This window comes from Podarcis tiliguerta (genome assembly GCF_965153285.1).
Source record: "Podarcis tiliguerta genome assembly, chromosome: 1".
NCBI lineage: Eukaryota > Metazoa > Chordata > Lepidosauria > Squamata > Lacertidae > Podarcis > Podarcis tiliguerta.
In genome coordinates this window covers 10,553,960-10,568,627 of record NC_139534.1, presented here as the reverse complement: position 1 = coordinate 10,568,627, position 14,668 = coordinate 10,553,960, and the positions used below count along the sequence as shown (strand labels likewise).

General features: G+C 46.2%; 1 protein-coding gene across 1 annotated transcript in view; it reads right to left on the bottom strand.

Annotated features, from left to right (window-relative positions):
- The window catches only part of KIAA2012, an 85,449-nt gene that overhangs the window by 50,291 nt on the left and 20,490 nt on the right, over positions 1-14,668 (bottom strand). The window contains exons 5-10 of the mRNA XM_083403401.1: positions 12,949-13,142; positions 9,679-9,862; positions 9,225-9,355; positions 7,819-7,969; positions 4,659-4,913; positions 3,134-3,259 (exon numbers count right to left, since the gene is read on the bottom strand). Coding sequence (XP_083259527.1) covers positions 3,134-3,259; positions 4,659-4,913; positions 7,819-7,969; positions 9,225-9,355; positions 9,679-9,862; positions 12,949-13,142 — 1,041 coding nt within the window. The remainder of the gene's footprint in view (positions 1-3,133; positions 3,260-4,658; positions 4,914-7,818; positions 7,970-9,224; positions 9,356-9,678; positions 9,863-12,948; positions 13,143-14,668) is intronic.

Here is a 14,668-nt window from a genome sequence, read left to right as displayed (position 1 = left end):
TCACGAAGCTCTTCCTAATGTTTAGGTGGAATCTTCTTTCTTGTAGTTTGGATCCATTGCTCCGTGTCCGCTTCTCTGGAGCAGCAGAAAACAACCTTTCTCCCTCCTCTGTGTGACATCCTTTTATATATTTGAACATGGCTATCATATCGCCCCTTAACCTCCTCTTCTCCAGGCTAAACATGCCCTTAAACTAAACATGCTCCCTTAGCCGTTCCTCATAAGGCATCACTTTCGCACCTTGTGAAACATAAATGTGCAGGTTTTTAAAAAAAACTGGGCAGCAGCCGCCTGCCCGCAACTCCTGAGCCTCCCCGTCAGTCAAAACAAAGGGGGAAAGGGGCAGGAGATATGTACGGCTGGAGGTCCCCGGTTTCCCTTCAGCAGTGGCGGAACTTCCAGCAAGGAAAAATGGCGGACGCCATAGCAGCGGGAAGCAAGCAACTCCTGGAGCCAGCCAGATCCATCTGCACTACCAGGCTGGCTCCGGGCTGCTGAGGCTGCCACTGCCACGTTTCCCGGGGACAGATTTGCAAGTCTGGGGACATTCCGGGATGGAATTTGTCCAGGGACTGTCCCTGGGAACTGGGGACATCTGGTAACCCTAGAACAGCCTCAAGGCTCTCTCTATATAATATAATATTATATATGCCATGGTTGCTAAAAGGCCCGATAGGGTATCTGAAATCTCATTATGACTCATGTAGGATACAAATCCTCTGCAAAGTCCAGCTATTTTCTTCCAAGTTGGTAAACAACTGGAAAAAACCAAAGCGTTTAAATACAGATGCTGTCTCCTTTTATCACTCACAGGATTATAGTGTTTAGCTTGTTCCTGTTTATCTGAATGGGAATATTTGCAACCCCAGGAGTGCGGATAAAGATAACCATGATTAAAGAGAAAGAAGCAGAGAAAGAAAGATTTTGTGTAAATATGTTATTGCCGGATTTGGGAGAACTAACGCCATGCTGTGGAGACTTAATTAAATGTTAATTGTTTGCCAAGAGTTCAAGGGCAAATGCTTTGGAGCATGAAAAATTAGAAGACATGAATACTGAGGCTGGAAGTCTATTCTGGTTGGAAAATGGAGACAAGGGGAAAAGCATAAAGAATTTTATTTTTTACTGTGACCAAGCTGCAGAGTTACTCCTCTAAAGAGATCCTGGTAACAGGAAGGCAAAAGTCTGGTGCCCCGCAAGACAAATGCCTCGGAAGACGAAAAACTCGCAAGACGAAAGAGTTTTTCATTTTCTGAGTTGCTTCGCAAGACGGATTTCCCTATGGTCTTGCGCCTTTTTTTTTTAAACTGCCAATGCATTCCTATGGGAAACCGTCAATACACATTGGTGCTTCGCAAGACGAAAAAACTCGTAGAACGAAAAAACTCGCAGAACGAATTAATTTCGTCTTGCGAGGCACCACTGTATACAATTTTAGGATGGCCAGATGGAAAATAGAGCTGGGCTCCTGCATCTTTAGTTCAGAAGCAGGGATTTCAATAGGAGCAGGGGCTGGGTCTTCTTTTGGATCCAGTCACGCAACTTGAATGCTGTCTGCCATTTTGGAAGAATGCTACGAAACTGGCTGTGGACTGTGAAGGAAAAGGCCCATGCTTCCTCATCTGTGTAGCTTGAATTGTGCCCACTGAAAAGGTGGTGGCACAGCTATCTCTGCTATAAAAGGACTTCAACCCTCATGTGGAGGGTGCTTTGGGAGTGTGCAACATTGGTGTCAGATGTGTGGCATTTGCCTTGCCGCTGTGCCTCGGCCCTGTGGTGTCTTTGGTTGGTTTCTTCTGTGCAGGACTGATGGGGCTGTGATGTCAGCATGCAATCCCATGGTCAATAAGTGGAGAGGTGACATTCCCATGGTTGCTGTGGAACCATCTGCGCTTGTTAACATGCAATTTCTAGACTGTTTTGCTGTCTTATTTTGCTACTACTGCTGCTGCTGTGTATAATGCCTAGGATCTAATTCATTGCACAGGTATTATACTAGCGTTAATGGCTGCCACTGCCAGCAAGACTAGGAATACTCTGCCCAGTGTGTGTTTTTGTACTAGACCTGGAGAGTAGGGAGTTGACTTATAAGCCAACAACATGCCAGTCAAATTCTGAAGATTGCATTGAAATGTATTTCAGAAGCGTAGTGACTCATATTGGCTGGCTAAAACACAGCACAAGTACCCGACCAGATTATAAATGAGCTACCATCTCCTTTAGATACTTGCTACAGAGTAGAGAAATACAGAGACATCATCTTGCTAACAAAGGTCCGTATAGTTAAAGCTATGGTTTTCCCAGTAGTGATGTATGGAAGTGAGAACTGGACCATAAAGAAGGCTGATCGCCAAAGAATTGATGCTTTTGAATTATGGTGCTGGAGGAGACTCTGGAGAGTCCCATGGACTGCAAGAAGATCAAACCTATCCATTCTTAAGGAAATCAGCCCTGAGTGCTCACTGGAAGGACAGATCCTGAAGCTGAGGCTCCAATACTTTGGCCACCTCATGAAAAGAGAAGACTCCCTGGAAAAGACCCTGATGTTGGGAAAGATGGAGGGCACAAGGAGAAGTGGACAACAGAGGATGAGATGGTTGGATAGTGTTCTCGAAGGTACCAGCATGAGTTTGACCAAACTGCGGGAGGCAGTGGAAGACAGAAATGCCTGGAGTGCTCTGGTCCATGGGGTCACGAAGAGTCGGACATGACTAAACGACTAAACAACAACAACAACAGAGAAATACACTGCTTCTATTGCAAAGTTCCAATAACAACTATATATATCTCTATCATCTATCATCTATCTATCTATCTATCTATCATCTATCTATCTATCATCTATCATCTATATCTATCATCTACCTACACACCATCTATCTACCTACACACACACACACACACACCTACCTACACACACACAAAAAATAATAATACACAAATACACACAAATATTAACTGCTGTGTCTGAGCATAATAAAAATAGTATTGTCTGAAGAAGAAAAACTGTTCCGGCTAAACAAGTCGTTCAGGATATTATGTGACATTTGGGTTATACGTGCAGAGTTAGATGTGCAATCTGTTCCTTTTGGACAAGAGACTTAACCACAGTAGATTTTTACATCCACCTTACCTTCTTCGTCTGGAATGAATCCAGAGTGCCTGGGATCGTCAGTAGTTTGGACGGATCCCAAGGGTGATGGATACGGGATTTCTGTATCAGGGGGGAGATGGTGGAGTAAGGTGCCATTCTGATGTTCTTGAGAACAAAGAAGGGGGAGGGGGAAACAAGCACATGTTATTAAAAGTTAAATGCTAGAAAACAAATTTGCCTTCTTTTGTATGTCTAGAGCACAACCATAGATTTAGCCAACTTAACTCCAGAAATATACAGTGGTACCTTGGGTTACAGACGCTTCAGGTTACAGACTCAGCTAACCCAGAAATAGTACCTCGGGTTAAGAACTTTGCTTCAGGATGAGAATAGAAGTTGCACGGTGGCGGTGCGGCAGCAGCGGGAGGCCCCATTAGCATAGCTGTCAACCTTCCCTTTTTTTGCGGGAAATTCCCTTATTCCAGCGCCGTTTCCCGCTGCTTCCCGCTGCTATCCCGGAATATTAGATATCCCGTAGACTGTCCCTGGGACAGGTGAGGCTGCTGATCCCTTATTTTCAAATCTGAAAGTTGACAGCTATGCCCATTAGCTAAAGTGGTACGTCAGGTTAAGAACAGTTTCAGGTTAAGAACGGACCTCCGGAACGAATTAAGTTCTTAACCGGAGGTACCACTGTATCTCTATCTTCCAGTGCCGTTTCCTTCACTTTCCCTTAGAATTTATATTGAGAGCTATTGGCATTCTGCACATCTGTGGGTTTGATGAACCAGACAGGAAGCCACCACCTGGCATGAAACTCAGCATTTTAAGAATTTCTGCATGGTTGGTGTTTAGTTTTGTTTGCTTTAAAGGCAAGTTTCTAGCTCTTGTGACTGTGAAGAAACTTGCTTCGTATGGTAGCTATAAACTGTAGACCATAAACTGATGTAACCTTCCACCATTTTGTGTGGTATTTTGTCCATCTGGCTTAGTAGAAGAAGAGTTTGGATTTGATACCCCGCTTTATCACTACCCGAAGGAGTCTCAAAGCGGCTAGCATTCTCCTTTCCCTTCCTCTCCCACAACAAATACTCTGTGAGGTGAGTGAGGCTGAGAGACTTCAGAGAAGTGTGACTAGCCCAAGGTCACCCAGCAGCTGCATGTGGAGGAGCGGGGAATCGAACCCGGTTCACCAGATTACGAGTCCACCGCTCTTAACCACTACACCACACTGGCTCTACACTGTCTACACTGTGTAGACAGTGTACACAGTCGTCTACACTGGGGGAAGCAAACTAGGTGACCTCCAAGTGCTGTTGAACTACAGTGTCCATCAGCCCAGCAAGCCTGGCCAATGACCAGGGATTGTGGGAGCTGTAGTCCACCGGTTACCCAGAGGACAGTGCTTTGGCAATGCTTGGTCTACCGCCTGGACTCTCAGCAGCTTGAGATGGTAGTCTTTTATAGCTGGAAGTGAAGATGCCATCGCTTGAACCAGAAATCTTATGCATGCAAAAAATATTGCCCTCCCCCAGAGTGGGATATATTGGGCGCCACCACGGACCTCTTTGATATTGGCTGTTCTTTTCAGAATGCTCTTCTTTCTTTCTCATTTTCCTTCCGTTGAGCAGAAACTCTCCATTATTTATTGGAGGTAGGTGGAAACTACCTTGGGAAGCCTCCGGGATCTCACTATTGATCATCATCCTCTCCTGCTGCTGATTTTTATGTTCTGGCTTTAAAATGAGATCATTCGGCAAAGGAGCCAGATGCTCCTCACAGACGTCGACCTCAGGTCTGGGTTCATTACAACTAGTTCCTGAAAGGTGAGAGAGAGAGAGAGAGAGAATAAATGGACTTTATTAACTAACATACAGGTTTTCACAGCATCTTAAAAAGCAGAGACATCACCTTGCCAACAAAGGTCCGTATAGTTAAAGCTATGGTTTTCCCAGTAGTGATGTATGGAAGTGAGAGCTGGACCATAAAGAAGGCTGATCGCCGAAGAATGGATGCATTGAATTATGGTGCTGGAGGAGACTCTTGAGAGTCCCATGGACTGCAAGAAGAACAAACCTATCCATTCTGAAGGAAATCAGCCCTGAGTGCTCACTGGAAGGACAGATCGTGAAGCTGAGGCTCCAATACTTTGGCCACCTCATGAGAAGGGAAGATTCCCTGGAAAAGACCCTGATGTTGGGAAAGATGGAGGGCACAAGGAGAAGGGGACGACAGAGGACGAGATGGTGGGACAGTGTTCTCGAAGCTACCAGCATGAGTTTGACCAAACTGCGGGAGGCAGTAGAAGACAGGAGTGCCTGTCATGCTCCGGTCCATGGGGTCACGAAGAGTCGGACACGACTAAATGACTAAACAGCAAGAACAGGTTTTCACCCATCCTCTCACAGACCCTCAAAGTGTCCCTGTTTTCCAGGGGCCATCCCGGATTTACAGAAGCCATCTCGGTTTCTGATTTGATCCTGGAATGTCCCGCTTTTTCGCAGGACATTCCTATTTCAGTGGAGAAACTTTGGAGGGTATGGAGTTATGCAAGCCCCAAGTCAATGAGATAAGTAACTATACAAGCTTTAGAAGACATCTGAAGGCAGCCCTGTATAGGGAAGTTTTTTTTAAAAATGTTTAATGTTTTATTACATTTTTATATATGATGGGAGCTGCCCAGAATGGCTGGGGCAACCCAGTCAGATGGGTGGGGTATAAATATTAAAATTGTTGTTGTCGTTATTGAATAAGAAATGTTGGAGAGTATGCGCTATTATTGCAACATCCCAGTTGCTTTTATGCACTGTGAGCCTGGGCTCAAAACTTAAAATGCAAAAGCTAAAAGTGACACCCCACCCCCCACAAAGGATATTTACCTATTGCCTTATCTACCTGGCACCAGAGCAGAGCACTTTTATATTATAATGCAAATAGGGGAAAGAAACAATTTAAAAAGGTAAAGGGACCCCTGACCATTAGGTCCAATCGTGACTGACTCTGGGGTTGTGGCGCTCATCTCGCTTTATTGGCCGAGGGAGCCGGCGTACAGCTTCCGGGTCATGTGGCCAGCATGACTAAGCCACTTCTGGCGAACCAGAGCAGCGCACGGAAACGCCATTTACCTTCCCGCCGGAGCAGTACCTATTTATCTACTTGCATTTTGATGTGCTTTCGAACTACTAGGTTGGCAGGAGCTGGGACCGAGCAACGGGAGCTCACTCTGTCACCGGGATTCGAACTGCCGACCTTCCGATCAGCAAGCCCAAGAGGCTCAGTGGTTTAGACTACAGCGCCACCCGCAACACTATCTGGAGGGCAACGACTTGGCCTACAAGATGTACTCTGTAGCAGGGATGGACAGAAGGTAGACTGGCTTCTTCTGGTAGAGATTTGGCTGATTTGCAATAGACAGGCAAGGGTTTTGACAAGTAGGTTGTGGGTTCAAGCCCCATGTTGGGCAAAAGATTCCTGAAATGCAAGGCACTGGACTAGTAGATCGCCCTCGTGGTCCCTTTCAACTCTACAAGTCTATGATCCTGTTGAGGCCTACTCTTGTTTTACCTCAAGTAAAGCACTATGTGAGCTTTGATTCTGGCAGGGGGAGAACTTTTGAAGTTAGCACAGAGACTGCCTTTGATGCAGGTACAGAATTTGAACGTACCTGGGAACAAGCGTTGGCGTGTTGTAAACAAAAAATTGCCCTTTTCCCTTATGGGGTATCCAAGAGCACATATAGAGGTCCTTACATAGGTTCCCTATCGGTAGGAGAGAATAACAGAGGCCAACCAGAGAATATTGAGAAGCAAAGCAGCTAGTAAGCTTGATCTTTATTGATCTGTTGCAACAGGGTGCTCCCCTCACCCACAGAAGAGGAGGAGAAACCCAGAAAAATGGCGCGCAAGGCCTTATAAAGACTTTTGAAATTGCCACCCTGTAGATCAAGACCACCCCCAGAAGCATCATATATACATCACAGAAGGGGTGTAACCTAAGACCACCCCTCAGATACATCATGCATGCAGCACAAAAAAAGGCGGTCCAAAATAGAAACTTGATTGGATTTCCTGGGTAGCCTGGCCAGTCTTTTGTAATGATAAATACAGTGGTACCCCGCAAGACCAATGCCTCGCAAGACGAAAAACTCACTAGACGAAAGAGTTTTCCGTTTTTTGAGTCGTTCCGCAAGACGAATTTCCCTATGGGCTTGCTTCGCAAGACGAAACGTCTTGCGAGTTCTTGCGAGTTTTTTTCCTTTTTCTTAAAGCCGCTAAGCCGCTAATAGCCGTGCTTCGCAAGACGAAAAAACCGCAAGACGAAGAGACTCGTGGAACGGATTAATTTCGTCTTGCGAGGCACCACTGTACTTAGTTCCTGGGCCATGTCACAGGCTCACACCTTATTCAAACACAGACATACCCTTAAGACAGGATTTGTGAAGGGAAAGACAACGGGGAGGCTTTTCCAGTTTGACCTTGCAGAGAAAACATTTGCTCAGTTTAGGAATCAAAATGGTTCCAGGTTGGCCTTCCTGTGCTGATCTGTGTATGTGCGGTTATGAACATTACCATATATCTAAGACCATAAAATTCCTATTACAGCGGAAACAGTTATTCTGAGGCGATAACATGAGCGATGCTATAACTGGTATTGCCCAGAATGGGGGGACGTTCCCCTTTACTGAATGTGCACCTGCCATTTATCTAGGGTGGGGGTGGTTTTACCTCTCAGGTTTTTTGCCTTGGGCTCCCTTTCCAGCTGAACAAGCAAAGGGAAGGCCACCGGTTCTTTGGGAAGCTTTCCAGATTTAAGTTTTTCCCTGTAAGCTCTGGGCGAGTCTTCGGATATCTGAGGTAACCTGCAAATCTCTGGCACCTGGAGAAAAACAACAACTTCAGAATGTTTTAGGGTTTTTTTTGGGGGGGGGATGTTTTTGACAGCACTCATTTTGTCGCCACCCATTTCGATTCACCTCGGATGGCATTCCTGAAAATTGTTACCCAACTCTGCTTAGGGAAGGGCTCCACAGGTGGGCTGAGTTTCTGGTTTTCGAACTATTACATTTTCCTACATGCATTCAATTGTCAGCATTCTGAAGAATCGGGATAATCCATGTTTGTACTTGTAGTTTAAACACAACACTAGGAGCCTAGCATGTAGTTAATCATGCTTAATCCCCTTTGAATTCAGTGGGGAAATGCCACCTTGTCCTATGTGTGATTACTCAAAAGTGAGCCCCATAGAGATTAATATGACTTACCTATAGGTAAATGAGTATAGAATTGCAGCCTAAGCCATACTTAACTTCGCTGTGCTGCACCCAAGGGTGTTGCCCTCTATTTCACTATTATTCATGTGTATTGTTTTGGGATTATTAGCTGACAGTTCATCAGAAGCAGAAGGCTGCCAGGAATGGCATCACCGTTCGACATTTTGCAAAACAACTTTTTTGGGGGGTAACCGCAACAACGTCAAACCAAACAAATGCCACCTAAATCATGCTGCAATAGTAAAGGTAAAGGGAGCCCTGACCATTAGGTCCAGTCGTGACCGACTCTGGGGTTGTGGCGCTCATCTCGCTTTATTGGCCGAGGGAGCCGGCGTACAGCTTCTGGGTCATGTGGCCAGCATGACTAAGCCACTTCTGGCGAACCAGAGCAGCGCATGAAAACGCCGTTTACTTTCCCACTGGAGCAGTACCTATTTATCTACTTGCACTTTGATGTGCTTTCGAACTGCTAGGTTGGCAGGAGCAGGGGCCGAGCAACGGGAGCTCACCCCGTTGTGGGGATTCGAACCAGCGACCTTCTGACCGGCAAGTCCTAGGCTCTGTGGTTTAACCCACAGCGCCACCCGCATCCCGCTGCAATAGTAAAACTATGAGAAATGTAAAACTATGAAAAAGCGATTGCTGGGCAGGCTGTGTCCTTCCCAGATTATTTTTATTTATATTATTTTTATGTTTATTTACATATTATTAATATTAATCTTATTAATATTAATATTTATTAATATCTCATCTTTCTTCCACCATGGGACACAAATCACATGGGATTTCAGAGTGGTCTTCAATCCAAGCCTGGACCGGTCCTGGACCTGCTAAACTTTTTGGGGTAAAACAAAACCAGACCTCCTTCCTATGTTCTTCCATGACTTCACTTTGCTCTGGCCTTGTTCCTGGTTGAATAGGAGAGAACAAGTCTGTAGTCACAGGGGTTCCTTTATCTCTCTCATGTTTGCCCTTCAGATACTTTCGGTTAACTGTGGAAACCAAGAGGAGATGAGAGATCAAATACAGTCATCCTGATCAGAGATGGGGAGAAATTTGGTTCCGTTCACATTCTAATGCAAATCGACTTAATCACCGTTTTTTCTGTAACAAGATGCAGACCAAGATGCGAAATTCAGCAGGTGGAAACATACTGATGGAATTTCCTACCTTTGTCCTGCATTTAATCCTGCGTTTTGAGACTGTTGCCAATCAACAAATTATTTGCCTCTGCTTTTAACCGGCAGAAACAATTGCTGTCGTTAGCAATCCTTGGAATATTTTGAACGGTTCGCAGCAGCCTTAACTTTCTTACCACTGTACGTGATCTTTTTTCCAGGGAAGAAACCTCCATAGAAAGTAACGTGGGATTTCTCACACCAAAGCTCGGAAGTATCAATGCTGGTTTTCCCCGTTCCTTGATGATCTCTGGGTTGGTTTGCCACTTCTTCACCATGATCTTGAACCTCCCCATCTCGGTGAACTTCCACCCATTTGTCCTAGGAGATGACACAAATGTACACTTGAAAAGAAGCATTTATGGGAACATAGAGGGTGGCACTGTGGGTTAAACCACAGAGCCTAGGGCTTGCCGATCAGAAGGTCGGCGGTTCGAATCCCCGCGACCGGATGAGCTCCCGTTGCTCGGTCCCTGCTCCTGTCCACCTAGCAGTTCAAAAGCACGTCAAAGTGCAAGTAGATAAATAGGTACCACTCCGGCAGGAAGGCAAACGGCGTTTCCATGCACTGCTCTGGTTTGCCAGAAGCGTCATAGTCATGCTGGCCACGTGACCCGGCTGTACACCGGCTCTCTTGGCCAATAAAGCAAGATGAGCGCTGCAACCCCAGAGTCGGTCAAGACTGGACCTAATGGTCAGGGGTCCCTTTACCTTTACCTAGAGAGCTGCCTTATACCAAGTCAAACTACTAGCTCAGCATTGTCAACAACTATGTCTGGCAATGGCTCTCTGGTCCACTTCATACTTCAGATTTTGGACGCCATTAACAAGCAGCAAACAGTAATTTAATTAAGTATATATTTATGTGGTGTGGGTGTGGGTGTGGGTGTGGGAGTCCACTTACCTTGGGCCACTAAGCAGCCAATAATAATAATAATAATAATAATAATAATAATAATAATAATAAATAGCGTTTATTATTTGTACCCCACCCATCAGACTGGGTTGCCCCAGCCACTCTGTGTGGCTTCCAACAAATATAAAACCATAATAAAACATCAAACATTTTTAATGCAGGGCTCATAGACTCTGGGATTAAACCAGAGGTTTTATTTAAAAAATAAAATAAAAATGCTCTACTCACCAACACTTCAGTTTTAAGCCAGCAGAGGGAGGCAAGTGGTGCAAAATTCAAAGACTAAAGGGACGGAACTGAACACTGGAGTTGATTTATAAAGGATCTCGGGTTAGAGCTTTTCCACACTTAACTTTTGCCCTGCTCTTTCCAGGCACAGCCTGTGATTTAAAGCTGTGTGTCCAAGCGCCCTTTGTTTTGCTCCAGCGCTTTCCCTGGAAAACCCTCTCTTTTAAAATATATTTTTAGAAAAGCACACCCCACCCCCAAGACCATTCCACTGTAACTACCCAACCTTCCAAATTTTCAACACTTCTTGCGATGGTTTGACCCCTTTCCGTTTGAACAGTACAAATTCTACAAATCCTTTCCATATCTTCCCCAAATCATTTCTCCTGCATATTCGCCGTCTTTCCTCAATTTTATCATTAATAGCTATCACCCACACCTCTTTATACTGTTCTTCCATTTTATATTCACTTTGCCCCTTCCAAAACCCACTCTTTGAAGCTGAACCGTAGCAGACGGCAATTTGTGAAAAACCCACAACAATGTTTGCTCTGATTGAGCACCAAAGATCAGGTTTTCAGAGGGCAAGCTCTGGGGCAGAAAAACAACAATGTTCGGACATGGAGCGTTGCAGATCTCTGCCTGGAAAGAGCGGGCAAAAGGTGGATAAGCCCTTAATTAGGCCAAGGGAAGATAAATGAAGGCTGCCTAAGTCAGGACAGTGTTACGGCATCACTCTACAATACTCACAAGGCTTTCCTACATGTGTGTTGCAGGCACACGCACACAGGGCATAGCTGTCAACTTTCCCCTTTTCTTGCGAGGAATCCTATTCGCAGTAAGAGAATTTCTCTTAAAGAAGGGAAAACGTTGACAGCTATGACATAGGGCTCCATGTGTGTTTCCATCCCTATGTGAAGTCAGGGCTCATGAGAGAACAAAGTGGTATCATGTGGAAGAGAGTTGTTAGTTTCTGTTTTATCAGGTTTATCAGGACAACAAAGCACGTTTGGCTTTGCTGACCTCTGAAGGTTGTAAGCAAAGCATGAAGCACTTGCAGTTGAAGCTGCAACATGCTAGGGAATGGGTTCAGAAAGGACTCGTAACGGTGTCCTACATGCCAGGTAATAAAATTCCTGCTGATTTATTGTCCAAGGTTGTTCCAAGGGATCAGCACTGTACCTAAGTACAGAAATTGGGTTTGTACTGAGATTGTACTGACACGCTGCCCAGTGGTGTTCACAGAAAGGGGGAGGATGTTAGTTTCTGTTTTGCCACTGAGCAGCTGCTTGGAGTTGGCATTCCAGGGATTCCATACTATTGGAAGTCTCACGGGAGAGGAGACGGGATGTGACGTTAGTGGTTCCCTGTTTCCTTTGTTCCTTTGTTCAGTTGCTCTCTGCTCTCACAGAGAGAGGATGTATTTTTCTTTGCTGTCTGCGTAGCTTAGAAATAAAGCATAGCATGTAGCCAAACCTCTCGTCTCTTTCCTGTGCTGGAAGCTCTGCTGAAGAATGTGCCTGAGGCCTCATTAAAGGCTCAGGTCATTAAACACGTCGGGAGGCGATTCCGAAGACTCGGGGAAGAAAATGAGCTTTATCAGCTTGACCGAGCGGAGATCCCGACAGAACCCTTGTTCTCTTACAATGGCAATGGCGGCCAACTGAGAAGCGCCGGAACTGAGTTCCGGGGCGTTCTTAATGGAAAAAAGCCCTGTTTATAGGCCATGAAGAAGAAGGAATTTCAACATGTGCACCCGCTGCAACAATACCTATGGCCTAACAGTGGAGTGGGGATGCAGGTGGCACTGTGGGTTAAACCACAGAGCCTAGGACTTGCCGATCAGAAGGCCGGCGGTTCAAATCCCTGCGACGGGGTGAGCTCCCGTTGCTCAGTCCCTGCTCCTGCCCACCTAGCAGTTTAAAAGCACGTCAAAGTGCAAGTAGATAAATAGGTACCACTCCGGCAGAAAAGTAAACGGTGTTTCCGTGCGCTGCTCTGTTTCGCCAGAAGCGACTTAGTCATGCTGGCCACATGACCTGGAAGCTGTATGCTGGCTGCCTCGGCCAATAAAGCAAGATGAGCGCCGCAACCCCAGAGTCGTCCACAACTGGACCTAATGGTCAGGGGTCCCATTACCTTTACCTAACAGTGGAGGGAGGCCCTGGCCATTGGTCATGCTGACTGGGGCTGATGGGGCCACAGGTTCCCCATATGAGCATCTCCCACACCTAGCCAAAAAAGTTGGTCTAGTTATTAATACCTCTGGAATCCTGCTATATGCTATGTGCTGGCTCCAGGTGGACTCCTTTGGCCTCTGCCGTGGAAGGTGAATACTCAGTTTTCTTACTGAAATCCTTAAAGGAATACGAGCTCTTATTCTGGCATGTTTTCCTTCTTCATAGATTTCTCCCAGCTTGACTTGTTCCTCATATTTCCGAGATGAGGAAGCAAGGCCTGTCAGACAGGTGAACATGTCAGTATCACGGCACAATGCAAAGCAGTTGTATTGTTGTTGTTTTGTTTTCATCTTAATTTATAATGCCCAGAGGGCTTCTAACCAGTTTTCAAAACATAAAAGAAAAACTGCACAACGTTGTTAAAATACAGAAAAAGACACCATAATTAAAACGCACAATGAAACAAATCCATCAAACATTAAAATGTCAATTATCATGATTAAAATGTGCAATAAGACAGTACTATTAAAACAGGGGTGGCGCGGGTGGCGCTGTGGGTTAAACCACAGAGCCTAGGACTTGCCGATCAGAAGGTTGGCAGTTCGAATCCCCACGACGGGGTGAGCTCCCGTTGCTCGGTCCCTGCTCCTGCCAAACTAGCAGTTCAAAAGCACGTCAAAGTGCAAGTAGATAAATAGGTACCGCTCCCGCGGGAAGGTAAAGGGTGTTTCCGTGCGCTGCTCTGGTTCGCCAGAAGCGGCTTAGTCATGCTGGCCACATGACCCAGAAGATGTACGCCGGCTCCCTCGGCCAGTAAAGCGAGATGAGCGCCGCAGCCCCAGAGTCGGCCACGACTGGATCTAATGGCCAGGGGTCCCTTTACCTTTACCTTTATTAAAACAGGAAAAAACCTTGACCCTCCTGATGTTGCTGAACCACAACCCCCATCACAACCTGCCAGCAAAGGAGGATGGGAGTTGTAGTTCAGCAGCATTGGGAGAACCAAGCGTTTCCCCACCTCTGCATTAAAACAACACAGCAATTAAAACAGCACTTAAAACAGGAGACTTGGGTCAGGAGATCAAGGGAATGTCTATGTTAAAAGTTGCATCTTCAAAAGCCAGCGGAATGCCAATGCAGATGGGGGCATCTCGTATTTCAGCAATGAGTGAGGGCCGCTGCTTGAGAAGGACACAACAGGCATGCGCCCTGCACCGTTTTTGCGAGTCTTGCAAAGTATTGCTAGGCTAGCAGGGTGCGGTGAGCACACCCCTCAAAGCAGGGCGGTGTTGGCTGTGTCGGCTGGCTGGGCTCCCCACTGCATAGCCAGCCAGCCAGGCAGTGCAGCGCAGCCTTGCTCAGCTGTAGTGGGCGGGGCTTGCTCCGGCAGCAAACCCCGCCCCCAGGTCTGCTGTGCGCGCCCTGGCGCATGCACACCCACCCCGGGCACCAGCGAGGAACGTTCCGTCATTGCTCAGGCATTATTGTTGGGTTCCATGGGGCTTACTCCTAGGAAGGTACACCTTAGGCAGCTTTCAACAGTTATTGTTATGTACTGAGTTGAATAGGATTCAGAATGCAGCAGTCTGATTGGTCCTAGAACAATAGGATTCAGAATGCAGCAGTCTCATTGGTCCACAGGATCCACCCAATCCAGCTCCAGGTGGAAGGGAATCCGCAACCTGATTGGCCTACAGGAGAATCCCGGAATTAGCCAATCAAGTGGGACAATTGTGTAAATAATGTATATAAGGCAGACATTCTGGGGGAACTTCCATTCCTCCTCACCACTATGAGCTGAAT